Source organism: Dama dama, chromosome 8 (genome assembly GCF_033118175.1).
Source record: "Dama dama isolate Ldn47 chromosome 8, ASM3311817v1, whole genome shotgun sequence".
NCBI lineage: Eukaryota > Metazoa > Chordata > Mammalia > Artiodactyla > Cervidae > Dama > Dama dama.
The window spans coordinates 45,849,906-45,876,345 of record NC_083688.1 but is presented as its reverse complement, the minus strand read 5'-3'; the positions used below and the strand labels follow the sequence as shown (position 1 = coordinate 45,876,345).

The 26,440-nt window shown below is 41.2% G+C and overlaps 1 protein-coding gene across 12 annotated transcripts in view; it reads right to left on the bottom strand.

Moving 5' to 3' along the window:
* FTCDNL1 (formiminotransferase cyclodeaminase N-terminal like) overlaps positions 1-26,440 on the bottom strand; it is a 127,256-nt gene that overhangs the window by 14,844 nt on the left and 85,972 nt on the right. For 5 of the 12 annotated variants that reach the window (XM_061149056.1, XM_061149060.1, XM_061149055.1 and 2 more), the window contains one exon: positions 19,813-21,255. The exons of 1 other annotated variant lie outside the window; for it this stretch is intronic. In XM_061149056.1, the coding sequence (XP_061005039.1) occupies positions 20,819-21,255 (437 nt within the window). In that variant the 3' untranslated portion in view covers positions 19,813-20,818. Of the gene's footprint in view, positions 1-19,807; positions 21,256-26,440 lie in introns of those variants that run through there. 6 more of the 12 variants (XM_061149059.1, XM_061149057.1, XM_061149058.1 and 3 more) reach the window with 2 other exon arrangements.

The following is a 26,440-nucleotide window of genomic DNA, read 5'->3' as shown; positions in this document are numbered from 1 at the left end:
CCTTATAATTTTATGTACCTGCCTGCCAATGCAGGAGAGGTAAGAGACACAGGTTCAATCCCTGGGTCAAGAAGATCCCCTGGAGGAGGAAACGGCAACCCATTCCAGGATTCTTGCCTGGAGGATCCCGTGGACAGAGGAACCTGGTGGGCTACAGCCCATAGGGCCGCAGAGTTGGACACGACTGAAGCGACTTAGCACGCATATTACCCTCTTTAGAAGATAAAATTGTAGATGAACAATGCAGAGTGTTTCCATTATGATTTTTGTATTTTTTTTCTTTATAATTTTATGTATAAAAAACAATTCACTGTGAATTTTGTTAAAAAGAAAAAACCTAAAAATGATGGAAGATGAATTTTGGAGAAAGTTAAAATTTTTCTATTATACTTAGTTTTCACCAGTATGAAGTCCTGAAGCAATTGTGCAACAGGGTCTCACAAAGTAGTAGGTCTTTCATTAAATTTAGAAATAATTGTTACTAGATAAAGAACATGGAAGATTGTTTCTTATCAGAGATATCACTTCTGTCCAACTAAATCTTGCTATTTCTCCTGTTGAATGTCCCTGTTCTGTTCTTCAAATTTTACCTCTTTCAAGAAGCCTGCCCAGACTCCTCTAGCAGCATAGGATATATGACTCTTGCCATCTATTCTTACCTACTGATGCTATATTAGGTGGCTAGCATATTCTACTCCCTGCTTGGCTGTGAGCTCCTTGAGGGCAAAAACCAAGGCCTGGGACATTCTAGCCCTGCAGTGTTGACTGAATACAAACAGCCCATTTAGGTGCCACTTATTTCCCATTTCTGTACTCTTAATTATGGTATATCATTCTTCAATATTCTCACCCTTCTCAGTAATTTGTGTCTCCTAAAAAACTGAGTGTATTTCCCTCTGATGATTTCTTGTTTCTACAGACCATTTATGCCCAGCATAGAGATTTATCTCCTTTTTGTGTCCATGCACTGCTTCAAATTGCTCTCTAATTACTCCATATGTTCATACTTTGTATCCAAAGCTAGATCCTAGACAGAAATCATGGGGACTGCTTTTTAAATTTTCAAATATTCTAGTACCAAGCAAAAGTAATTTAATCATTAATTATGGTTAAACTAAGGAGCACAAATGTATTTTTCGCTCTCTAGAGTCTCATTGTACACTCAGATATGTTACTAAATTTATAATTCTTTGATTTGTATTTAATGGATGGATTCGGGAGTGTACACACCAATACAATGACTTCAAAATGCTTCTAGAATCACACAATGGCCCAAGGAGACCCTGGGAAAGTGATGAAATGAGTCTTTTTTTCTTTATATCCCTATAAGATGACTCAAATCTTCCTCCTAAACTAGAGATAGTCCTTGATCCTAATTGCTATCCTTATACATATGAAATTAACATCTCAAACTGCCTGCAAGTACCTCTCTGTCCAGACTTCCCTTAGAAGCATAGTGAGACTGTTGGAAATGTAAAGAATACATGAGGTTGAAAAATAATAATAAATTAGGTGAGATAGGAATAAAGAACATACAACCCAAAGCATAATTCTTGTCTGGTTTTCCACAGAAGCTCTCTGGGGGTTAGTGTGAATTGCCTGGGAATAGATCAAGGAGGGGGGTATTACTTGAGAAGCAACTGACAAAAATATGAAACCTACATGAATGATAATCATCAACTTAAAAAATAATAAAAGTACCAAAAAATAACTAGAGAACAAAGAAGGGATAAAAGTGCTGAAGTTTTAAGTGCATTTATACAGTCATTTTGCTTTTGTGAATCTTTACTACAAAATCTTATTCACTCTTCAAAACTAATCATGATTTGACTACAAAGACAGTTAAAACTCTAAGCTAATTTTGAGCTAGACCTCTGCATTAAAAAGAAAAAGCAGAATCCAGTATTAAATACACAGCACACAAGAATGAACAGAGGGTCTAAATGGCTACTGAAGTGATGTTTCCCTCTAAACATATGGCATCGACATCAAGAACTCATAACCACTTGGACCAAGACCTAAAACCAGCTGTGACATGAAATCTGCTAAAGAAGTAAAGAATATTTCTGTCCTGCATTAGACTTCAGTTTCTTTCCAGAGCTATTATTTTAACAGATACTCATTATATGTGCACTGCACTTTGCTATCACTTTTTTCTCTGCAAGGTTAGTTCAAAGTGTAGGACCAAAACCTTACAGAAAGACATAAAGAGGAAGATCTGCATCTCTAATCATCCCAGTTGAAGATCACTTTTCCATACACTGATGTTCACATGAAAGTACCCCAGCTGACAAGTCTTAGATGGATAGAAATACCTAAACTTCATCATTGAAAATACAGATGCCCTAAAAAATGTATAATTCCAGATGAATAGTAATGGCTATTAGCCTTACTAATATATATTTGAGTACAGACTGGAAAAGGTGGGAGCCAGCAAATCTTAAGATATTTTCAAGGATGTATAAAGGAACTGGGTAGTTTTTACACATAATAGTGAATTGTCTATATCTTTTTAAAAAAGAAACTTTGTTTATTTATTTATGGTTGTGCTGGGTCTTCATTGCAGCATGCACTTTTCTCTAGTTGCTAGGAACAAGGGCTACTTTTCCTTGCATTGCACAGGCTTCTCATTTTGGTGGTTTCTCTTGTCGTGGAGCACAGGCTCTGGGGATGGTGGGTTTCAGTAGTTGCAGTGCCTGGGCTCAATAGTTGCAGTTCTGCAACTCTAGAACACAGGCTCCATAGTCCTGGTGCATCTGCTTAGTTGCTCTGTGGTATGAGGGATCTTCCCAGATCAGGGATCAAACCCATGTCTTGCATTAGCAGGTAGATTCTTTACCACTGAGCTACCAGGGAAGTGCCAGTGAGTTGTCTATATCTGTACAGAAGAACCAACATACCTAATATAGTACGCAATTTTAAGATAAAAAAGCTTTGCGACCAAAGCAGATATTTCCTACTTGAGAGAAGAAAGAAATCACAGGTTATGTGGATCAGTGGTCCAAAAAGTCAAACGTACAAAATAATGGCCATGCTACCACTTCTCTGTGGTTAAAAATCCTGGGGCCTCTAATGAAGCCAAACCAAGGTTGGTAGTCATTTGCTATTCTGCCTTTTTCTAGCAGACAATTCAACTTTTCTCTCTCAGTTAAGAACATTAACATCTGCCACATTTTGAAGCTATTTTAATAATGCATTCATATGGCCATTTTCCCAGGCAGTTTACCCTCTTGGGTAGGCAAGAGCATACAGAAAGGGACTTTGGGGTCAGACTGACACCAGGCCACATGCTGGGTCCAGCATTCAAAGCTATGTGGGTCTAAGCAAGTCACTTCACCTTGGTTAAGCATCAGTTCCTTGTTAGAGAAAAGCACATCATTAACGCTGGCGTGGCGGCTGCGTGGCGCTGGAGCGACTGTGAGGAGATGCCCACGTCCAAGGGCAGGGAAACCCCAGCAAGACGGAAGGCGCTGGGGCAGTGGCTGCGAAGTGCTGGAGCAACTTGGAGGAGATAGCCCACATCCAAGGGCAAAGGAGAAGCCCCAGCAAGATGGTAGGAGGGGTGAAATCACATTTAGAATCAAGCCCCATACCTGCCAGAGACGCTCAGAGGGCTCAAACATACCTGTGTGCACCAGGACCCAGAGACCCCACAGAGGCTGAGACAGAACTGTGTTTGAGTGTCTCCTGCAGAGGTGAGGGTCACAGTGGCCTGCTGCGGGGGCAGGGGCTCTGGGTGCAGGAGACCTGGGTGTGGCATAAGCCCTCTTGGAGGAGGTCGCCATTACCCCACCATAGAGCGGACATAACTTATAAAGGACTGGGGAAACAGACTCTTGGCGGGCACAAACAAAACCTTGTGCACACCAGGACCCAGAAGAAAGGAAGAGTGGCCCCACAGGAGACTGACCCAGACTTGCCCGTGAGTGCCCAGGGCGGAGGCGTGGGTCAGCGGTGGCCTGCTGCAGAGCTGGGGGCACTGAGTGTAGCAGTGATGCATGGGACCTTTTGAAGGAGGTCGCCATTATCTCCATCACCTTCACCATAGTTTGGCCTCAGGTCAAGTAATAGGGAGGGAACACAGCCCTGCCCTTCAATAGAAAATTGGATTTACTGAACACAGCCCTACCCATTAGAACAAGACCCAGTTTCCCCCTCAGTCAGTCTTCCCCAACAGGAAGCTTCCATAAGCCTCTTATCCTTCTCCATCAGAGGGCAGACAGACTGAAAATCACAATCACAGGAAACTAACCAATCTGATCACATGGACCACAGCCTTGTTTAACTCAATGAAACTAAGAGCCATGCTGTGTAGGGCCACCCGAGACGGTTGGGTCATGGTGGAGAGTTCTGACAAAACATGGTCCACTGGAGAAGGGAATGGCAAACCACTTCAGTATTATTGCCTTGAGAACCCCATGAACAGTATGAAAAGGCAAAAATACAGGACACTGAAAGATGAACTCCCCAGGATGGTAGGTGCCCAACATGCTACTGGAGATCAGTGGGGAAACAACTCCAGAAAGAATGAAGAGATGGAGCCAAAACAAAAGCAACACCCAGTTGTGGATGTGACTGGCGATGGAAGTAAAGTCTGATGCTGTAAAGAGCAATATTGCATAGGAACCTGGAATGTTAGGTCCCTGAATCAAGGCAAATTGGAAGTGGTCAAACAGGAGATGTCAAGAGTGAACATTGGCATTTTAGGAATATGCGAACTAAAATGGATTGGAATGGGTGAATTTAGCTCAGATGACCATCATATTTACTAATGTGGGCAAGAATCCCTTAGAAGAAATGGAGTAGTCATCATAGTCAACAAAAGAGTCCAAAATGCAGTACTTGGATGCAATCTCAAAAATGACAGAATGATCTCTGTTTGTTTCCAAGGCAAACCATTCAACATCATGGCAATCCAAGTCTATGCCCTGACCAGTAATGCTGAAGAAGCTGAAGTTGAATGGTTCTATGAAGACCTACAAGATATTCTAGAACTAACACCCCCCCCAAAAAATGTCCTTTTCATTATAGGGGACTGGAATGCAAAAGTAGGAAGGCAAGAGCTACCTGGAATAACAGGCAAATTTGGCCTTGGAGTACAGAATGAAGCAGGGCAAAGGCTAACAGAGTTTTGCCAAGAGAACATACTTGTCATAGCAAACACTCTATTCCAACAACACAAGAGAAGACTCTACACATGGACATTACCAGATGGTCAAAATCGAAATCAGATTGATTATATTCTTTGCAGCCAAAGAGAGAGGAGCTCGATACAGTCAGCAAAAACAGGATTGGGAGCTGACTGTGGCTCAGATCATGAATTCCTTATTGCCAAATTCAGACTTAAATTGAAGAAAGTAGGGAAAACCACTAGACCACTCAGGTATGACCTAAATCAAATCCCTTATGATTATACAGTGGAAGTGAGAAATAGATTCAAGGGATTAGATCTGATAGACAGGATGCCTGAAGAACTATGGATGGAGGTTTGTGACACTGTATAGGAGGCAGTGATCAAAACCATCCCCAAGAAAAAAGAATGCAAAAAGGCAAAATGGTTGCCTGAAGAGGCCTTACAAATAGCTATGAAAAGAAGAGAAGGGAAAGGCAAAGGAGAAAAGGAAAGATATACCCACTTGAATACAGAGTTCCAAAGAATAGCAAGGGGAGATAAGAAAGCCTTCCTCTGTGATCAGTGCAAAGAAATAGAAGAAAACAACAGAATGGGAAAGACTAGAGATCTCTTCAAGAAAATTAGAGATACCAAGGGAAATTTGCATGCAAAGATAGGCTTAAAAAAGGACAGAAATGGTATGGACCTAACAGAAGCAGAAGACATTAAGAAGAGGTGGCAAGAATACACATAAGAACTATACAAAAAAGATCTTCATGACCCAGATAATCACAATGGTGTGATCACTCACCTACAGCCAGACATCCTGGAATGCAAAGTCAAGTGGGCCTTAGGAAGCATCACCACGAACAAAGCTAGTAGAGGTGATGGAATTCCAGTTGAGCTGTTTCAAATCCTGAAAGATGATGCTGTGAAAGTGCTGCACTCAATATGCCATCAAATTTGGAAAACTCAGCAGTGGCCACAGGATTGGAAAAGGTCAGTTTTCATTCCAATCCCAAAGAAAGGCAATGCCAAAGAATATTCACACTACTGCACAATTGCATTTATCTCACATGCTAGCAAAATAATGCTCAAAATTCTCCAAGCCAGGCTTCAACAGTACGTGAACCGTGAACTTCCAGGTGTTCAAGCTGTATTTAGAAAAGGCAGAAGAGCCAGAGATCAAATTGCCAACATCTGCTGGATCATTGAAAAAGCAAGAGAGTTCCAGAAAAACATCTACTTCTGCTTTATTGACTATGCCAAAGCCTTTGATTGTGTGGATCACTCCAAACTGTGGAAAATTCTTCAAGAGATGGGAATACCAGGCCACTTGACCTGCCTCCTGAGAAATCTGTATGCAGGTCAGGAAGCAACAGTTAGAACTGGACATGGAACAACAGACTAATTCCAAATTGGAAAAGGAGTGCATCAAGGCTGTATATTGTCAACCTGCTTATTTAACTTATATGCAGAGTACATCATGAGAAACGTTGGGCTGGATAAAGCACAAGCTTGAATAAGGATTGCTAGGAGAAACATCAATAACCTCAGATATGCAGATGACACCACCCTATGGCAGAAAGCGAGGAACTAAAGAGCCTCTGGATGAAAGTGAGAGAGGAGAGTGAAAAAGTTGGCTTGAAACTCAACATTCAGAAAACTAAGATCACGGCATCTGGTCCCATCACTTCATGGGAAATAGATGAGGAAACAGTGGAAACAGTGACAGACTTTATTTTGGGGGGCTCCAAAATCACTGCAGATGGTGACTGTAGCCATGAAATTAAATGACGCTTGTTCCTTGGAAGAAAAGTTATGACCAACCTAGATAGCATATTAAAAAGCAGAGACATTACTTTGCCAAAAAAGGTCCATCTTGTCAAAGCTATGGTTTTTCCAGGAGTCATGTATGGATGTGAGAGTTGGACTATAAGGAAAGCTGAGCGCAGAAGAATTGATGCTTTTGAACTGTGGTGTTGGAGAAGACTCTTGAGAGTCCCTTGGACAGCAAGGAGATCCAACCAGTCCATCCTAAAGAAAATCACTCCTAACAATTCAGTGGAAGGACTGATGCTGAAGCTGAAACTCCAGTACTTTGGCTTCCTGATGCAAAGAGCTGACTCATTGGAAAAGACCCTGATGATGGGAAAGTTGAAGGCAGGAGGAGAAGGGGATGACAGAGTATGAGAGTATGAATTGGTATCACCAATTCAATGGACATGAGCTTGAGTAAACTCTCAGAGTTGGTGATGGATAGGGAAGCCTGGCATGCTGTAGTCCATGGGGTCACAAAGAGTTGGACACGACTGAGCGACCAAGCTGAACTGAAAACTTCTTCGACTTGGAGACTGCTGCAAAATTCCCAACCCAATGCCTGCCACACAAGGCATTCAATAAATAGTTGATCATTTGGTATTTACCGGAGAATCACAGACCGTTTGACCTAAATACTCTTGTAAGTTGTCCCTTCCCCCGTTGTAATGCCATGTCAAATACAATCACTGAACACAAGGCAGGTAGAGAGGAGGGTTTTGTTTGGTTTATCCCAGCTGTCTTATTGCCCTGCCTTTCCTTCACACAAGTACTCTTTCTTTCTGCCTTGTCTCAGCTCAAAAGGAATCTTTCAGCGAGGCATTCTCTGACCACCTTACAAAGATGCAAACTGCCCTAGACAACCCCCTCCTCCTCATTCTGCTTTTATTTTTATGTGAAACTTAGCATCATCTGACAGTTGTGTTGGGTCTTAGTTGTGGCATGTGGCATCTAGTTCTCTGGTCAAGGATCACACCCAGTCCCCTGCATTGGGAGTGTGGAGTCTTAGCCACTGGACCATCGGTTAGTCCCCTGACCATTTTTTCTATTCACTTATTTATTTGTAGACTATACTAGAAAGCAGTAGAAACAGTGTCAGATTTCATTTTCCTGAGCTCCAAAATCAAAGCAGATGGTGACTGCAGTCATGAAATTAAAAGACACTTGCTCCTTAGAAGAACAGATATGACAAACCTAGACAGTGCATTAAAAAGCAGAGACATCACTTTGCTGACAAAGGTTCATATAGTCAAAGCTATGATTTTTCCAGTAGTCATGTATGGATGTGAGAGTTGGACATCAAGAAGGCTGAGCACTAAAGAACTGATGCTTTTGAACTGTGGTGTTGGAGAAGACTCTCAAGAGTCCCTTGGACTGCAAGGAGATCCAACCAGTCAATCCTAAAGGAGATCAACCCTGCATATTCATTGGAAGGACGGATGCTGAAGCTGAAGCTCCTGATGAGAAGAGTTGACTTACTGGAAAAGACCCTAATCGTGGGAAAGATTAAGGGCAAGAGGAGAAGGGGGCGACAGAGGATGAGATGGTTGGATGGCCTCACTGACTCACTGGACATGAGTTTGAGCAAGCTCCAAGAGGTAGTGAAGGACAGAGAAGCCTGGCTTGCTGCAGTTCATGGGGTTGCAAAGAGCCAGACACGACTCAGTGACGGAACAACAACAGCTAGAAAGCAAGTTCCCTGCGGGCAAGGGCCTTGTCTCACTCACAGCTCCGTCCTCCCGAACACTGCCTGACACACACAAGGCGTTGGATAACTAGCTACTGAATAGATACTCTTCTAAGAAGAATAAGCTGCCTCCTGCCAGGCGAGGACCTGAAAGCCACAACAGACAGGCGCCTCTCCCAACCCCCCTCTGGGATCTCCTTCAAGGAGGGGGCCTCTGTGCTCACGTTCAGACTGAAAATGCAGAATTTGAAGCATGCTGGTCACTCTGATCGATGTGTCACATTGCCACGCACCCTTCTTTTACCTGTTGAAGTGCCATCTCTCTTAATTTCAAACTTTTAGGAAAAAGCACTGGGTCTATATTATTGCTACCACCAATAACTTTTAGGTGCTTAGTAAATGCTGAGAGGTGAGAATTTTTGCTCTGTGGAAAACACAAGCCCTCTGAATTTTAGTTTATTAAAGATAATCTTTATACTCTAGAAATAGTACACAGCATGTTCAGTGATATTTCCTATGTCTTTGAGATTTATGTTATAAAAAAGAGACAATCGAACACATGGAAATGACTGCAATTTTAATATTTTACACCAGATTAAAAATAATTTTTTACTTTCTTGTTACTGTCATTTAAGGTTTTCTGTAAGCTCATCATGGTGACAATAAAAACAATGAATATACCAAGTAATTCAGAAAAAGCATAACTTTACCAGAATTATTTAGAACGGTTGCTCCAAATTGCTACCTTCCTGTGTATCACATTAAATAATGAACTAAGAAAATATTGATAAACAAAATATACTCATTCAGTGGACTTATTCTCAACTGAAGCATCTTTCTCTAACAAATAGTATCACCATCAGAGTCAAAACATGTGAACTTTATTTATAAAGCTCACAAACTCTATACTTCTTAAAGTTGACTTCACTGGATTATAATTAAGAGACTATTGACCTTCTGGATGTTGAGTGCACTTGGTTTTAACTTTAAACAATCAACTCTAGGTCAGTCATTTCTTCAAGCTGAGGTCTAGATTTAATGGGTAATTGAAGATTTCACATCACATACTCATAAGCTGATTGTGACTGACACAGTCTCTGCTGCTAAAGTCTGGATCGATGGCAAATTTACTCATTTTACAAAATTTGTTCATGCAGTGATTTTTTTTTTTAAGTGCTATTCTTTAAAAAAACAAAAGAAAACCAATCTGCTTACCCTTAAATGTCCCTTCTGGCTCAGAAAAAGAAGCAGTAAATATTTAATAGCCTTTAAAATGTCTAATTCTTTACAAAGTAAGCTGTATTAAATGGTAGGACTCAATGCTTTTAGCCGCATGAATCAACTCTATACTGGTGAGATCTAAATGTGACCAGTAATAACTCTTTCCTTCTCAGTTTCTCAAGATACTTACACTAAGTATCCCAGAAAAAAGTAAAACATAAACAAATCCTACATTTTATTTTATTGGAATCACAACCACAATTATTGCAATAGAGCATTATTGATAGGTACTATGTTTGCTCATAAGCTTTAGCAATCATTTCTAATGAGAAATATGATATTGAATGGTGATAAAAGATATACTTTCAATTTCCTTTTCAATCTATGCTCATTAGCAATAGTGGAGGCTAAATCAAGTAGAAATGAATTTCAATATGCAGGATGAATGAATCAATTTATATTGCAGTTGAAATTCCACAAGATAAACATATATTTACTCTAAGTAAGTAAAATGCTATGTCTTCCACTGTCTGGATAGGAATACCTGAAATTTCATGCTTTGGAGTGCTTTAATTTTTTTTATTTACAAAAAAGTCACACACCCAAAATGCTATTTTAAAATCAAAGAAATCTGTTCTGAATCTCATTTTACTATTTAATAGAGCAGCTGAAAAATGACTTAGAGATGTGGCCATATGGTGTGAAAATCCAGAATCAAGGAAAGAATGAGATACTGTAAACATGTAGAAGGCAATGAGAAGAGGCAACTCTGAGCTCAGTTAATGAAAAGCTGATGATGGAGACTGTCTTTTATTGATGACATTTGAGGACAGTGACTCACTGGTGTTTTCCAAAACATGAATTCCGTATTTCAAGTGTTGGAGAGATTCGGCTAAGTCTCTTTGCCTCAGCCTGCAATTGTTTGCACAGAAAGACTCCATAGAATAAATTACTGAACCTTACAGCACAGCTCAATTAGCTGAATGAAATAGGGGGAGAAAAGCTCCAATCTGGTGCCCACAGAACAGAAACTGGCATCATTTTTCCTTAAAGAGTGTTCAAGCAGATCTACAGGACATTTAAAAGCCAGTCTGAATCTAAGTGTAACGCCAACAGGAGGATGTGGGAGGCACTCACACTAACACTCTGCCCTCTGCTGACCTTCCCGTGGGGAGTTAAGGTGTTTGCATTTGCAGTTACTTTCCTGTGCGCCTTCATGAAGGATTTTAGTGCCTCCAACCTGTTTCTGGCCTCATACATACACTGAGCCAGACTTTCTGTTCCCCGGAAGTTCCAATGGTTCCTTCCCTTAAATGTACCTCCTCGGTGTGACTCAACTTCATGCAACAACACCTCAAGTCTGTTGATGACCGATTAAACCATCTATGCTTAACAGCTGGCTAGTTCTGACATTCTCAGTGCTCTGAATCCAGTTATTTGGACATGAATTCATTTGACAAAGATTTTCTCATGCCAGGCACTGGTATTACCAAGGCGAATCAAACAGTCTCAAAGAGCTCACAGTCTAGCGAGGAAAACATCCTTGCAAACAAAATTAATAACAGAGAAGTTAAATATGCCAGCCAAGGTACGCACAGTTTTCAGAGGGGACTTCCGAATTGGGGAAACGCCACAGGTTCTGCTGGGTTATGGTTTACCCAAATCCACAGAGCAATTTTGGATTTAATTTCTTAGGAAACACGTGGATGCTTTGAAGGCATCTGAGACATTTCCCTTGCTTCCTTGAGAGTGAAGTGTGGTCCTCCCTACCCAGCCCTTCCCCTTAATTCCAGCATGTGGGTGGGTGGCAGAGGGAGCTCCGAAGGGGACTGCTCTGAGGCTGACTTGCAGACAAAGAACTCAGGACTCTGCCCCTTGGCTCTCCCAAACCACTTGGTGACAAGACAAGAATAAAGGAGGAATAATGCCAACAATCATAGGGTTTTGCTTACACATTACCAACCGACTATTGCCCTCAACCATACATGATCCCACAGTAGCTGTGGAAGCTGCGAAAACCACAACTTAAAGGCTGAAAGACCCACATTGTACCAGTGGTGTTTCCTTAAAAACAGACGACATCCTAGTCAGTAGCAAGTGCTGAAAACACAAAGAATGACTGAAAGAGAGGAGGGGGTGGGCGTGTGAGCAAGCAAAGAGATGTTTGCGAGAGCTGAGAAGAAATCCTGACACACCAACCTGACCCGCTCCCCACAAAATCACTGGGTCTCCTTTCAGCCCAAGGCCCCCTCCTGCCTGGGGAAGCTGGCCTCATTCCAATGGCAGTGCCCTCGTGTGCTGCATTGAAAGTAAAACAAAGGATGCCATTCATCATATTTTTCAACAACTGGTTTCTTTTCTTAGTTTGGAAGAAAAACTTGGCAATCATAAAGCTCGGTTTTTTATTTTTATATTTTTTTTCCTTACTGTCAAAATAAACTGAAAAAGGAAAAAAAAAAATGCCCAATGTTAAGAAAAGAAAAATACACAAAACCCTTCAGAGCTTAGTCGGCCACACACTGCCACCCGGCTGACACCGAAGCGTGGAATGCGACACTCTTAAGTTCTCCCAACCCAAAGGGCCGGCTGCCTTCTGCTTCTCTAAGATGTGGCTACTTAGGGAAATTCACACAGGCTCCCAGTGTTAACTGTGCTGCATATTTACTTTAATCAAAGTGACATTTCCCAGATGGTGTTATCCAGAAAACCCTGTTTGAAATGAGGAGTATAAGAGAACTCAGTTGTACATTCCAGGGAAAATTGGATACAGGTGTTCCCCCATTTTAAGAAGCCTCAGTTTACAAAACCGTAAGACGATGAAATAGATACATGCACGGCATGTGGCCAGCACACTTACCCCCTTAGAACTGGGTACCTGGTACCTAGAATGGGAACCAGGCAGCCATTTGAAGGTGAGAACGAAGAAATGATAACATCACTCCATCACCAAACGCACTACCCTAACACACCCTGGTGTTAACTTGGAGCCTGACATTTTGTGGTTCCCAGACCCCACCACCACCTCTACTCAGGGTGGGGAAGAGGACAGGTGAGAAAGAAAATGTCTGAAGCAAGAAGCCACTCAAAGGTATCTCGGAAAATTAGTAGACCCAAAGGATCTCAATGGACATGAGTTTGAGCAAGCTCCGGGAGTTGGTGATGGAGAGGGAAGCCTGGTGTGCTGCAGTCCACGGGGTCGCAAAGAGTTGGACACGACTGAGCAACTGAACTGAACTGAAAGGATTATACTGATTATACATGCCAAGACCCCATGCTGCAAATGAAATAGAAGGTTTCCTCCAAGGAAGGTGGAGCATAATAATGACATTTACTTTAGTAGTTAAACTATTGTGATGTGGGCTCTGAAAGAAACAGCAGGCATTATGGAGCCTATCTCCTAACCCAATGGTCTTAGAAGATGTTTCCAAGGAAACGACTCATTGCTCCAGAAACTAGAGAGCAATGGGCAAAAAATCACAAACTTTAGAAAGGACAAACTTACATGGGAAACTGGTCTTGTAACTTATCAGCTGTATGACCTCAAGGAAGTCACGTAACCTCTCTGAGCCTCAGCTTTTTGCTTTTACTCAGCTTAGGCATTTCTGGCGCTGCGCATCAGAGGACACGTGTGACGAGCCTCTGGCCCTGTTTCCCGTGTCACAACTGTGGTGAGCCATCACAGTTTGGGGGGGGTGTGGTGGTAATTCCTGGAAGCCATTTCCCCACTGGGAGAGTTGGCAGGAACTTAACTATGAATGGAAGTGACTACGAACCCCATGTATATATCACACTAAATCCTAATTACCCCCAACCCAACCTCCCTTTAACCTGGTCCAAGTGCCCATGGCCACTGCCAGAACCAGCTACATAATCTGTGGGGCCCAGTGCAATGAAAACTTATTCAGAATTTCAATGACAACAGAACACTAAAACACGCAGAGCACCCTGGGCTACTGCGCAGGCTGTAAGCCCATGAAGCTGACCTGGCCGCTCCAGTATCACCTGTCATGAGAAGTTTCATGAAGTATTATTAGGAAGAGACAATGGTTTCAATAAACTGTGACTAAAGATCTTATGTTTCCAAGTTTTACAAAATCATACAAGCCCATGAGTTTATGACCAGGGCCTGCCCCAGGCCTCACAGGGCTTCACGCAAGTGCGGGCACTTGCAGTTTAAATTTCATTCGCACTGTGGTATATTTGCCCTTCTAAAATACAGTAGGTGCTCAATAAATATGTGGGAATGAAGCCTTACCCTCAGACACTTTACAGTTGAGCCAGCAAGCCAAACAAGAGATCAATAAGGCCCTGCCACAACCCAGCATGTCAAGTCCAAAAAACAGAACTGTATGAAGTGTGGGGACATGAATTCAAAGTTGAAAAAACAAGAGACTCTACAGTCGGCCAGGAGTTCTGGGGTGCTGGCTGCACAATTCAGATTCACCCTGGTCCTAGCTGCAGTTTTGGCACCATCTGGTGGCAATTTTCCTCCCTGATTTAAATATCGATGGGGACCACCCTGGGCTCCCCTGATAGCTCAGCTGTTAAAGAATCTGCCTGCAACGCAGGAGAGCCCGGTTCAATCCCTGGGTCGGTAATATCCCGTGAAAGAGGGCATGGCAACCCACTCCAGTATTCTAGCCTGGAGAATCCCCATGGACAGACGATGCTGGCAGGCTGCGGTCCACCGGGTCACAAAGAGTTGGACACGACCAGACTAAGCACGGGCCAGCACAGCGTGGATCACCCTGGGTCCTATGGCCATTTTGGCTCTTTTAGGACAGTGGGAATGATGCCAGGAATCTCCCCATTAACTCTAGCAAGTTTTGTGGCTCAAGCCATGGAAATTCATCTGGGAAAAACCTGGGAATATGGAGATTCATCCTCTACCTCTTCAGTTGGTGAGGCAGGGTTGTGCGTAGCAGCAGCATTGGATCAGTCCTTCAGAGGAGGCAAAGCCGGGGTAGGAGAGGAAACAAAGAAACCAGATGCTGATGGATCTTCCAGGAAGAGGAAGGAATAAACGGGCAAGAACTCCATAGACCATAATTGTGTAAAACACAGATCTGGAAGAAATTTTAAATGAGAAAAGAGTACAGAGGCACTGGAGAGCAGTCTAAGGTCTAGAAGTTTCAGGATTTTGAGGTGGGCCATCCTATGAAACTGCCATGGAAGGGGAAGCTCAACCAACTGGATATACAGTTTCTGAAACTAGAGACAAAAGCTGGCCAGGCGTAGGACAGAGAGGCCTGAAGTCCTGACGATGTGGGTCCAAGGGCACTGTTTAGGGTTAGAGTGGTGGCATAAACCTACAGAATAGGGATTATGGTGGGAGGAGGCTCCTGATTGACTGGGCGGGCTAAAAAGAATTTGGGGATTTTATTTCTTTACAGTCCTCTACTCCAAAGGGTTGTTGGGAAAAACCGCATAATGGTACTTGACACTTAGTTGGAATTCAGTGAAAGAGAGTCACAATTAACGATGTGAAAAGAATTCACTGAAGACTTCTTTCCTGCATCTCGCTCTTTCGCCTTGCTTTTATCCTTATGAAATAGTGGAGTGGATACACAGGAAGCTGAACTATTAAACATAATTTTAGGGCAGACAGAGACTAATAGTTATCAATTACTAAAAATTCTTTATACTTACTAGAAACAATATACTTTTATAACAATAGGTCATTTCCAGACTACATCAATCATAGTGATTACTTTCTCCAGAGCAGTTGGGTTTCATGAAGACAGAGGTACCTACGAAGTTAGGAAACAGTGACTAGTTGCATATGGGATTTCCTAAGAAAAAGTTAGTAGGATGGTGCACAGAAGATTTGAGAAAGATGTTTGGCTGGGCACCTACCACCAGCTAAAAACCATCATCTACCTGGCAGGTGAAGGAAAGGAAAGACATGCCCTATTAAAAGATTGAAAAGACTTTAATTCTTTAAATTATACTAGTCTACATTTTTAATGGTGCAATAAGCTACTATAAGAAAGACATTCACTGGAAAACTCCATCCAGTGATTTACCATATTTCCCATCCTTACCCCAATTCAATACGCGGCTTCCCATTAGCCGAAAGAAAAGCAAGACTGTCAAAGGAATCACAGAATGTGACAACAAGAAAACGAGGAAATTCAGAGGATACAATGTGGATGAGAAGGCGAGTGATCATCAGCAAGCTGCTTTCATTAGGAACTACAGATCCACACTGAATATTTTCTGCCTTCTCCTTTCCTTCCATTTGGTCTGTTGATAGTTTGTTTCTGACAAGATCCAGTCAGGAAGACAGAAATCACACTAAGTATTTCCAAAGAAATGACACTGAAAATTTGGTCAACAGTTGTTGGAGAACTAAAAGGGCTAAGAGAGAACCTGGTACCAGGGACGTAAGTAACTGCAGGAAGCACCAGGCCCTGAGGCTGGAGGAACAATGGGAGGAGGCGGTGTTCTCGGAGCCTAGAAGCTTAGAGAGGCCTTGCAGAGGAGCCGGGGCTCAGCCACTGATGGGACTTCTGAGGGGCCTGATGAGGCCAGTTCCTAAAGTACCAAGAAAAAGGGCTGGAGCCTGGAACCAAGAGCCATTGTATCAGGTCAAGGGCCACTGCTGTGGTGGGTCTGCCAGAAGCCGGAAGGAAGCAGCAAGAGCAAGCCCCTGTCCTTCTTTAGACCCGCAGCCTCGCGCCTGGCTCCCCCGCATACAGGCAGAGCCTCCGGGGAACCCGCGAGCAGAGAAGGCGGTGTGCAGCGTCCCGGCAGCATACGCAGTGCAGGGAAGGGTCAGTGTGGGCTGAGAGGCAACAGCTGAACCTTACACACACCACGCCTTGAAAAAGAGAAACGCATCGCGTAGTTAGGTCTCTGATGCATATCTTAACTCACAGTAAACTAATTTGCCCCAAAATACTGCAAATAGGGCAAAGAAGTGACAGAGTAAACCAACATCAGGCTGAGTTCAGCCCCAGCCACGCTCACCAGGACCCTGCCACGTGCCTTAGGGGAGCGCTCTCTGAGATTGCTGTTAGCGTCCTAAACGTTCTTACCTATGAAAAATGGGCTCCTGCGAAGCCGTGTGCGGGCCTGCTTAAAACAATAAGCTTTTCTAACCCCCAAGCGCGACATACTCTGGGAGCATGGTCTGGATGCTTATCAAACAAGTTCCTGAGCCATTCTCTGAAGTTTCTGGGCAAGTACAAACAACAGAGTCAAATAAATGCCTTTTAAAAGCGAGGCTGTGGAGCACGTACCCTGTCAGTGAGATCCTCACATCCCCACAAAGTAAACGGTAACATGAGAATATTTATACTAAACAAAACTGGATATCAAGCCTGCTTTGGCTCAGCCAGAGGGAATGATAAATTCCTTGCAGATCTCTCATAGAGTGGTCCTTTGTGGTCCATGGACGCCACTTCCAAGACAGTACAAACCAATTACAGAGCAAGGCTTTTCATTATGTTGAGGAATGAAAATATCACCCCCCATTTTACTTTATTTTACAGTTCTGTTTCACTTAGCCCGCCCCTCCCCCTTATGTTAAAGACATTTTAACATCGTGGAGTCAAGCCCAATTTCAGGATGGAAATAAATAACATCCCCTCTCACCACCACCAACAAAAGCCCTTATCACCCTCATAGACTAGCTTTTTGCTTTCCTTATCCCTCTTCTAACAAACTAAAAGTTGAAGTGGAAAGTGGGGTAGAGCAAAAACACTGAAGAGTTAATAAAACGTAAACTCTATTTGTCCACATCAATTCTGTCCCATTTACAACTGGCACAAGTCACGGGCAAAGTCATCTGGCAGGAGATGGCGGTTAAACAAGCTATGAAGCCACAAGCCGTACAACGTCCACTTTAGGGTCCAATGGACAAGGTACTGCAGGACATTAGCACAAAGTGTTGGTCTGCTTGTAAGAGAGCAATATGAGAAAAGAAAATATGAATTAGCATATTTGTTAGTTTGCGTATTTGTAGTTTGGTCAGATTTTCTCAACCCAGTTTGATAATCCTTATCATTACAGATCAACCCAGCTGCTTCTGTCAGCTCACACATAGAAAAAACTGATGATACCACATCTGTCCCTAGGATAAACCTTCAGCAACCTACAACTGCTTCAGATTTTCTGGAGAAACGTGGTGGAGCAAGAAACAAAGGGAAGACAGAAAGACAACAGAAAAAACAGGGGGATTAAAATATGAACAAGAGGTAAGGAGTAAAATTGTCCTGGTTTTGAAAATTATTTATAACAAAAATAGTTAAATTATTGTTTTAAATGGATAGCTGTATCATAGGTCAAATTTAATCAACTCTATTTTAAACCAATGAACTAAGTCTCATATGTAGTACTTGAGTTCATCATAATAGATGAAAAAGGGAAAAACAGGTCTTATGTGCTTGTATACTTTAATGGATATTAGAAATTTGATAAAATTTTATTTAGGAAGTGTGGAGTTAGTGAAATTAACTTATTCAGATTTTGTTTTAAACTTTCATGAAATTAATATATAATTTTCAATAATTAATTGTAGTAAAATACATATAACATTTACCATTTTTAAGTGTGTAGTTCAGTGGCATTAAGTATTTATATTACTATACAATCATCGTAACTATCCATCTCCAGAATTTTGCTTTTTTTTGGCCTTCAAGAACTGAAACTCTATACACCCATTAAATAGATGTTTGGTTATAAATAAGCCTTGCTCAAAACCAGCAGTCTGGACTACAGTGATACGAATCTGGAGAAGTTAAGAAGGGAAATGGCAAATGAATCAACTGCTACTACATCCCCAAATGACACAGTGACATCCTGTGTTTTTACTCTCAATCACCCGCTTAACGAAAGTGTCAGTCGCTCAGTCATGTCCGACTCTGTGCGACCCTATGGTGTGTGGCCCACCAGGCTCCTCTGTCCCTGGAATTCTCCAGGCAGCAGTACTGGAGTGGGTAGCCATTCCCTTCTCTAAGGCATCTTCCCCACCCAGGGATCAGCCCTGGTCTCCTGCATTGAGGGTGGACTCTTCACCATCTGAGCCACCAGGGAAGTCCCACCTACTCAACGTTGATGACCATAAGTGAAGCAGAGCTCCAGGTGAGATCTGGAAAGAGTGCTAATATTTCATTTTCACATTACAGCTTACAAAGTACTTCCATTTAATTCCCCAGAACATGATCTGGGTGGAAACTCTTTTCTCTATTTTACAGGTAATTAAACTACAGCTCCATGAAAGATAACAAGGGCCAGAACCCAAGCCAGAATCTGCTGTCCAGGGCTTGTCCTACTAGGCCACATGGCCTCTGCCAAAGCAAGAGAAAAGCAAGGCATGACTACTTCGCAGCTCTCCCAGATCCACTGGGTCTAACTGGAGAGCATCTGCTCTTTTCACCACAGCAGCTAAACTTCCTTGCATCTGAAAACCACACGTGGTTCATCATTACTCTATCTTTCTTGTATTTATATTGATGGCAAAAAGAAAACACCCCAGAAGTATAATTCTGAAACAAAATTAATGCAGTTGCAGTCAACAGTCAAATGTAAGTCAAAAAAATATGTTAGGATACAGACTTCCCTGGTGGTCCAGTGGTTTTAGAATCTGCCCTCCAATGCAGGGGACGCGGTTTTGATCTCTAGTAGGGGGACTAAGCCCAGGGGCTGCAACAGGAGAAGCAGACACAGCACAACTAGAGGAAGCCTATGCACCGCAATGAAGAGCCCCGCACTGCAATGGAAGACCTGGCGCGGCCAATACACAGACTGGATAGATGACCAGATCCTATGGGTGTCCCAGGCGGCTCAGTGATAAAGAATCTGCCTGCCAATGCAGGAGACACAAGAGACCCGGGTTTGATCCCTGGGTCAGGAAGATCCCCTGCAGGAGGAAATGGCAACCCACTCCAGTATTATTGCCTCTGGAATCCCATGGACAGAGGTGCGTGGTAGGCTAGAGTCCATGGGGTCTCAAAGAATTGGACGAAACTGAGAGTCCATGCATGCCCTGGATCCTATAAAAAGACTGAGTTCAACCTCTTTTATTTTTAATTACTTAAATTCACATTACGTGCTCTTATTAGCCAAAACCACAATTTATTTGCTAGACAAAATCTATGGAAAAATTTATTTCTTTGTGTTTTATGGACAGAAAAACGCCTTGTACTGAAAAACATAAGCACTAAGGATTTACATAAAATTGCCAGAATTAGCAAGTGGCTTCTTTTAGTTCACAAAGAGGCAACATATTTTGATTTCTTTCAAACAAAATTCTTCCACCAATACCTTCACTTCACTCAAGAGTAATAAATTCCCTAAACCTTCAGACTTCCATTTAAATTCCAAAAAGGATAAATATAATCCCTTGAAGTCATGCCCAACACCGCCATTCCACTTTCCCACATAAACATAAAAAAATTAGACAAGTCTGGCTTTTGGAATTATCTTCAGAATGAATAGTAGGTCATCCTAAACAAGACAAGAAAGAATAAAAGAATATGATTAGTCTTTTATTTGATCATTTTAGTTTATAATTCTCCCCATTTTTTAGTTACTTAGTACTTGATTTTTAAAAGTGCACATTAAAAAAAATGATGACTCAAAAAATGAGCATTGGATACAGGACTCTGGAATAAAGAGCTCAGGAACACCAAACAAATGGAGTCTGTTTTTAGTTGAGTTCATAATAATCAAAGATGATTCAGTAACGATGGCCATTTTATCCAGCTCATTCAGGGGGGCTTCTAGTACACCCAAGTGCATGAACTTGATACAGAGGAAGATTTCACAAAGTTTCAATGATGAATAGAAATATCATAAAGCAATTACAATCTATAAACACCTGTTGCTGTCGTTGGACAGAGAATGCTTCTAGTTTTCCAATTCACACCTGGAACCAAGCTCTTGGATCTTCTCCTTGTCTTCACAGGCCGATAAGAAAAGTTTGCAATGGCTGATATTTTTTTCTTACAATTTCAATGAAACCTTCGATTGGATCACATGAAAACACCTCCACGTATCTTCCAGAACTCCCCAATGCTTTCCTTTATTGCATACTCAGCACAGCTCTTGCACTCTTGGGGTGTAAATCCAATTAATGCTCTCCCTATCGTACCGATTCCTCGATCACTTGCCAATTTTTTAACTTGAGCTTCTATGTAATGAGGAGATACATAATAAAAATGGTCCCCAAGGACACTGTAAGCCATGTATTGAGAGCCTTCAGAGGTTTCTGTAACTTCTTGATCTTCAAAACTCTCTACATTGCAAGCTATCTCAATTTTCCCTTCATGAGGAAAAGCCATTGTTTGGACGCCCTTCAGTCCATTCACATTTGAGCCCCGAATGGCACTAGCAATTTCTTTTCCCAGAGCCAAGTCTTGAGAATCTATGGTAACATTGCAGTTCATCACGTATGGGCTAGCGCCGATGCCTAAATCATTTAGAAAAGCATGTTAGTCAAGCAAAGTAAAATCTTGAAGATTCTAGTCTTTACCCAATTCTACTCTATTCTATTGACTTTACTTGATTTTATTTTAAAATAATACACAGAAATACTCCTCATTATTAACTCCAGAATTTTCTAAAGGTCATACATATTTTTTACCAACAGAGTTATTTGAGCTACAAGTAGATATTTTCATCTACTCTAAATGTATCTGGATGTTTACTCTAGAATGGTTAAGAAAAGCTCAGACTTTTGAAAATATCAACAGATATTTCAAAAGGCACATTTGAAAATCAAATATCAATAGCAGTAAAATGTATTGGCCTTCCATTCATTTACAAGGCCATCTTCACAGGGGCTGGAATTCAGTGCCAGGTCTATGGGTCTGGGAGACAGAAATAAATCACACTCTGTACTCATCTCTTCCTCCCCAAACACAGACCTGTCATCACTGAGCTAGGTTAAGATCAGATTCGAATGAACCTCAACAGTCTTGGCTAGTAAAGGAGGTCACTAAAAAGTAACAAACAGTCTTGGAATTGGGAAGGAAAAAGGGACTCTTGTGTCTCATGATGACGTAGGTTTGGCAGGGCAGGATTTGGAGCACTATGTATACCTTCTTGGTATAACCAGTTGGAGGCATCTCTTTCTTCCATCCTTGGCTTCCCAAGGGACTAGGATTGTCATTGCTATTCCAGAGCCCAGTTACTCTAGAGCATGTTTTACCCTGCCTTGGGGATGATGCAGCTCACATTACATAAATATCCCTGCTCTAATTATAGTTTACATTATAAGATGGACAACTTGGTTAAATTAGCATTGGTATAAAAAGCTTAGGTTTGCAGTTTCCTCATTTTGGGGCAACTTCACATTTCTAAAAGCTAAGTTGACTAGGGATTGATGAGGGATAAAAGGCTGACCTCATCTTCAGCATAAGACAATTCTTTAGCTACTATTTCAACATCATTTTACTGTCATTGCTTTTTCTTACTACTTTCAAACTTATTGCTCATGATGTCAGTATTCAACAAGAGATCCTGTTGAATTCACTCTCCCCTTGACAGCCGTGGTTCGGGGGCTTTGCTGCCTAGCCTGGGTACTCTCATACTAATAGACGCTTTACAAAAAATCAGCACACGGAAACCACATTTCATCTTTTTCCCACACATGTACATAATGAAACATTTCAACTCCCGAGGCTGGGCCTCTTTCTACTGGGAATTCTGCAGGAATGAATCAAATTACAGTATTTCTCCATAATGCTGATTTCATAAAAATTAAATTTCCTAACAGTCAATACATATCTCTCTCAACCTCATACACCAATCACTTACTCTAAATATCTTTGAGAATTATATCAGTTTTAACATTTCACAGAGTATAACTGGACATTTTTTTTTGTCAATGCTAATGTCATTCATTAATTGAAAGCATCCAAGCATAGTTTCTCTCTCCTCTACCCCTGAACAGGTAGTGTTACAAAAATCCCATTGCCTCGTATCTGACACACATACCCTATTCTGATTCAAGAAGTGGTCTCACCTTTATCACTATCCAAACAAATAGCTAGATCACGCTCACATTTTGCTGAAAAGTATGCGTGTGTGTGTGTATATAAATATACATATATAGAGTTTCATACGGGGGGCTTATTAAGTACTATTCAAAATATCCATTAGGCCTATTGTGCTCTGCTATTCCAGAACTTTGATATGCCTAGTCAATGTTCAGATATTTATGTGTAATTTATCAGCCTGGGGGAGCAAGTCACTTTCAAGGTAAGTTCATTCATATGGACCCAGGGCCTCTCCTTCTGACAATATGGTAGCATGGACCATTCGATCCCTAAATACATGGGACAGGACTTCTTCTAAATCCTCTAGCAGATTGCAAGGCACCTTTTATCCCCATGTGCCCAATAACTGTCCCTTTTGTCACAGAGTTTCTAAAATTGATCACTCTTGCTAATAAATGAATGTATTACCTAAGATAAAAGATAATATAAACAATAGTTTACCTAAGATAAATTATTAAATGTATAAGAAATTTAGATGTTAAGTCCAGAGCACGAGTGTCACAAAGAATTCACTTGTCCCAACACTGACTTAATCAAATAAAATAAAACTCTACTTAAAAAATTTCTTCAAAAGCATACTTTAAAATTAATTATTTCTTAGAAAAATAAAATTAAACATAAGAAGTAACTTCTGTATTCTCTTTTGAATAAAGGAAATGGCAACCCATTCCAGTACTATTGCCTGGAAAAGCCCATGGATGGAGGAGCCTGGTAGGCTACAGTCCATGGGGTCGCAAAGAGTCAGATATGACTGAGCGACTTCACTCGACTTCACTTTGAATAAAGTAAGAGTAATCACTTATATACAGAATGATACTTTTGGTGTATGCCCTTGTTACGTGTATTTTAAACTCTTCTATTGAGCTTTAGCTACACAATACCTGATTTTGCTTTACCACTATGTCTTACTTAAGCAGTGATTAACAGAGACAAGTCAATGAAGCTGAGAAGTTTCTGGTCTAAGCAGGTAGTGGTTTTCACCCTGAGGGGTTATAAGGCCATGATCCATTTCTGCCTTAGGAAAAAGAAAGAAAGGAAGAAAAAAAGACAAGAAGAAAGGAAGGAAGAAAAGAAGAAAGAAAGAAGGAAAAAGAGAGAAACTGTTTTCTGCCCAAATGCACATGTTTCTAATTCTTCCATTTAATCCTTCCCAAGTCCAACACCAATATGGTGATCCAATTCTAATCAATCAAATTCTGCATTTAAATCCAGCAGTCCCACTGACCTTATTTAAGATGCTGGATTTGACTTTTTATGCTAATTTAAACTTAGTAAAAATTTTTTAATTAAGGGAGGCAATTAATCCCAGCAAATCGTATTTCCAGTTAAATGTCATATAATTAAAGTAATTCCATTTTTTGCTCTAAAATTAGAAACCTGATGTGAAAGTTTGTTTCTCAGTTTGCGGTTTCGCTCGGCTCCTGCCTCCCGCAGATTGGCACTCGGCTGCTCCGGCGGCAGCATGAATCTCACTGCAAAGCTGAAATTCCAATTTTATTCCAAAGCAACTGTCACAACGCCCTGAAGCAAGCTAAAAACAAGGAAAAAAATCTTTGGTATGATTTCACTTTCCATGTGTTCTTTAATGAAAAATTTATCGTTCTAAATATTGGTGTTTACTCCTAGTTAAATACTTTTTTTTTTTATCAAAAAGAAACTGAGATTCAGTTGCTATTATTTCACAGGGAAATATAACAGGCCTGATGTTTTCCTGACAATTCTGTTATTTTCCTGTGTGGAAACACTGTATTTATCATATACTGTACGGCTGGTGATTCAGATATTGTAGAGACCTTATGGTGAACTGATATAGATGTAAACTCTTTATGCCAGATTGTTTAAGCATAAAAAAAACAAATGCACTTAATTAACATCTGATGTGTAGTTTTTACAAACACAAATGCAATATTTGTGTTTGAGCACTGGCAGTAATGACTGTGAACTATGCTATTAATGTCTGGTTTAAAGATGCTTGTGGTAGGACCACGTCTGGAATAACACAAATAAAAAACTGCATTCAGACAAAACAATAGTGAAGAGCCCATTAGAAAAATGGAAAAGCAGCACTCAGAAAAAACACATTTTTTTTTTTCCCTTTAGATCAAACTTATTCTCAAAAATTGTTCCAGGCACCATCACCTTCAATCAATTAATGGTGAAAAGATTCTCAATATTTTCCTCCAACAGAAGGGGTTTTGTTTTAGGGGGTCAGAAGTTTGCTAAGGGATGTATTTAAAAGTTCTGCTTATTATATTAAGCTCTGCTTTGATGGCTTAGCTTTAAAAGATGCGTAAGGAGGGAGCCAAGGTGGTGTTTTAGAGTATTTTGCATTTTTATGTCTGAAGAGAGAACTTTGCATTACACATTGAATAAATAAAGAGATTCTCATGAACTAATGTGCGGCTCTCTTATTAAATATGTTTTTACTGAAACCTGCTGAGTGCCAAGAACCATGCAGGTTCCTGGGTGTAAAAACATGAAGGCTAAACAAAAGATAAAACCTAGCCTAACTGTGGGCCTTGCTTCAGGGTAACAAACAGAGCAAGACGACAGCCTTGGAAGCCAGGTTCAAAAATACAGACAGCTGTTCCTACACTGAAAGCAATTAGTCATCATTACATATCGGGATTTTACATTTTTTAGAACATGTATTAAAGAGAAACCACAGCTGAAACAGGACATTTGATGACTAAAGCCATAAAACGCAAACATAATTGCTAAGTCCAGTACTCCCATGGCGGGAAGAACGCAGGACTCTTGTGCATGTGGCCAAATCCTCAGAAGAGAAAGCTAAGAGACGCTGCGGCACAGGGCTGGGAACGGCTCCCCAGGGGTCTGAGTGCAAGTTCCACTTCTTCAGGGACACTGCCTCTGCTCAGCTGTCTTTCTGCAAAATAGCTATGACATTTTCCCATTCTGTGAGGAACCGTAAGCCTCAATTTCTCAACTCTGAATCTTTCAGAGTAACAGCGATTCAGAGACGAAATCACAGAGGTAGATACATGTTAACATCATCATGGAATGAAGCCAGCCCAGGTGAAAGCAACCTCAGGCGACTTCCCTGCCCCCAGGTTTTCTATAGAAAAGTGCCTTTCACTAGCTCATGCAGAGACATAGTCCTTCATGTTTCAATTACGGGTGACACACTTCATTACACATTGAGACTTTCATCTTCCATCATCCCAAACAGATTTACAAGCAAACATAGAAAATTACAGGTATAGTCTCCTGAAAACAGGACTCATTCTAAGGCCAGAAATTATTTTTCAAAGACTAGGTAAAATCTGGGGTATGCAGTAAATGGCATTATTCAATGTCAAGAAAACTGCCTGATGCTGCAGTTTCTCATTTCAGAGAGAAAGAAGTAAGCAGGGGCAGCTCTCAGTAACCCACTGATATAACTAAGCAGAAGTCCCTGATCCCAAGATGTGCCAATTACCTCCATCTATGATTCCCATGGCATCATGTGAAACTGCAGTTCAAAGAACTGTCCCTCATTTTTAAACAATGATGCATATATGCAGGCCAGTCATACAATATATCAGCCAGCAGTGTTTAAATTATCCCATACATGTTTAGGGTTTTAAAATATAT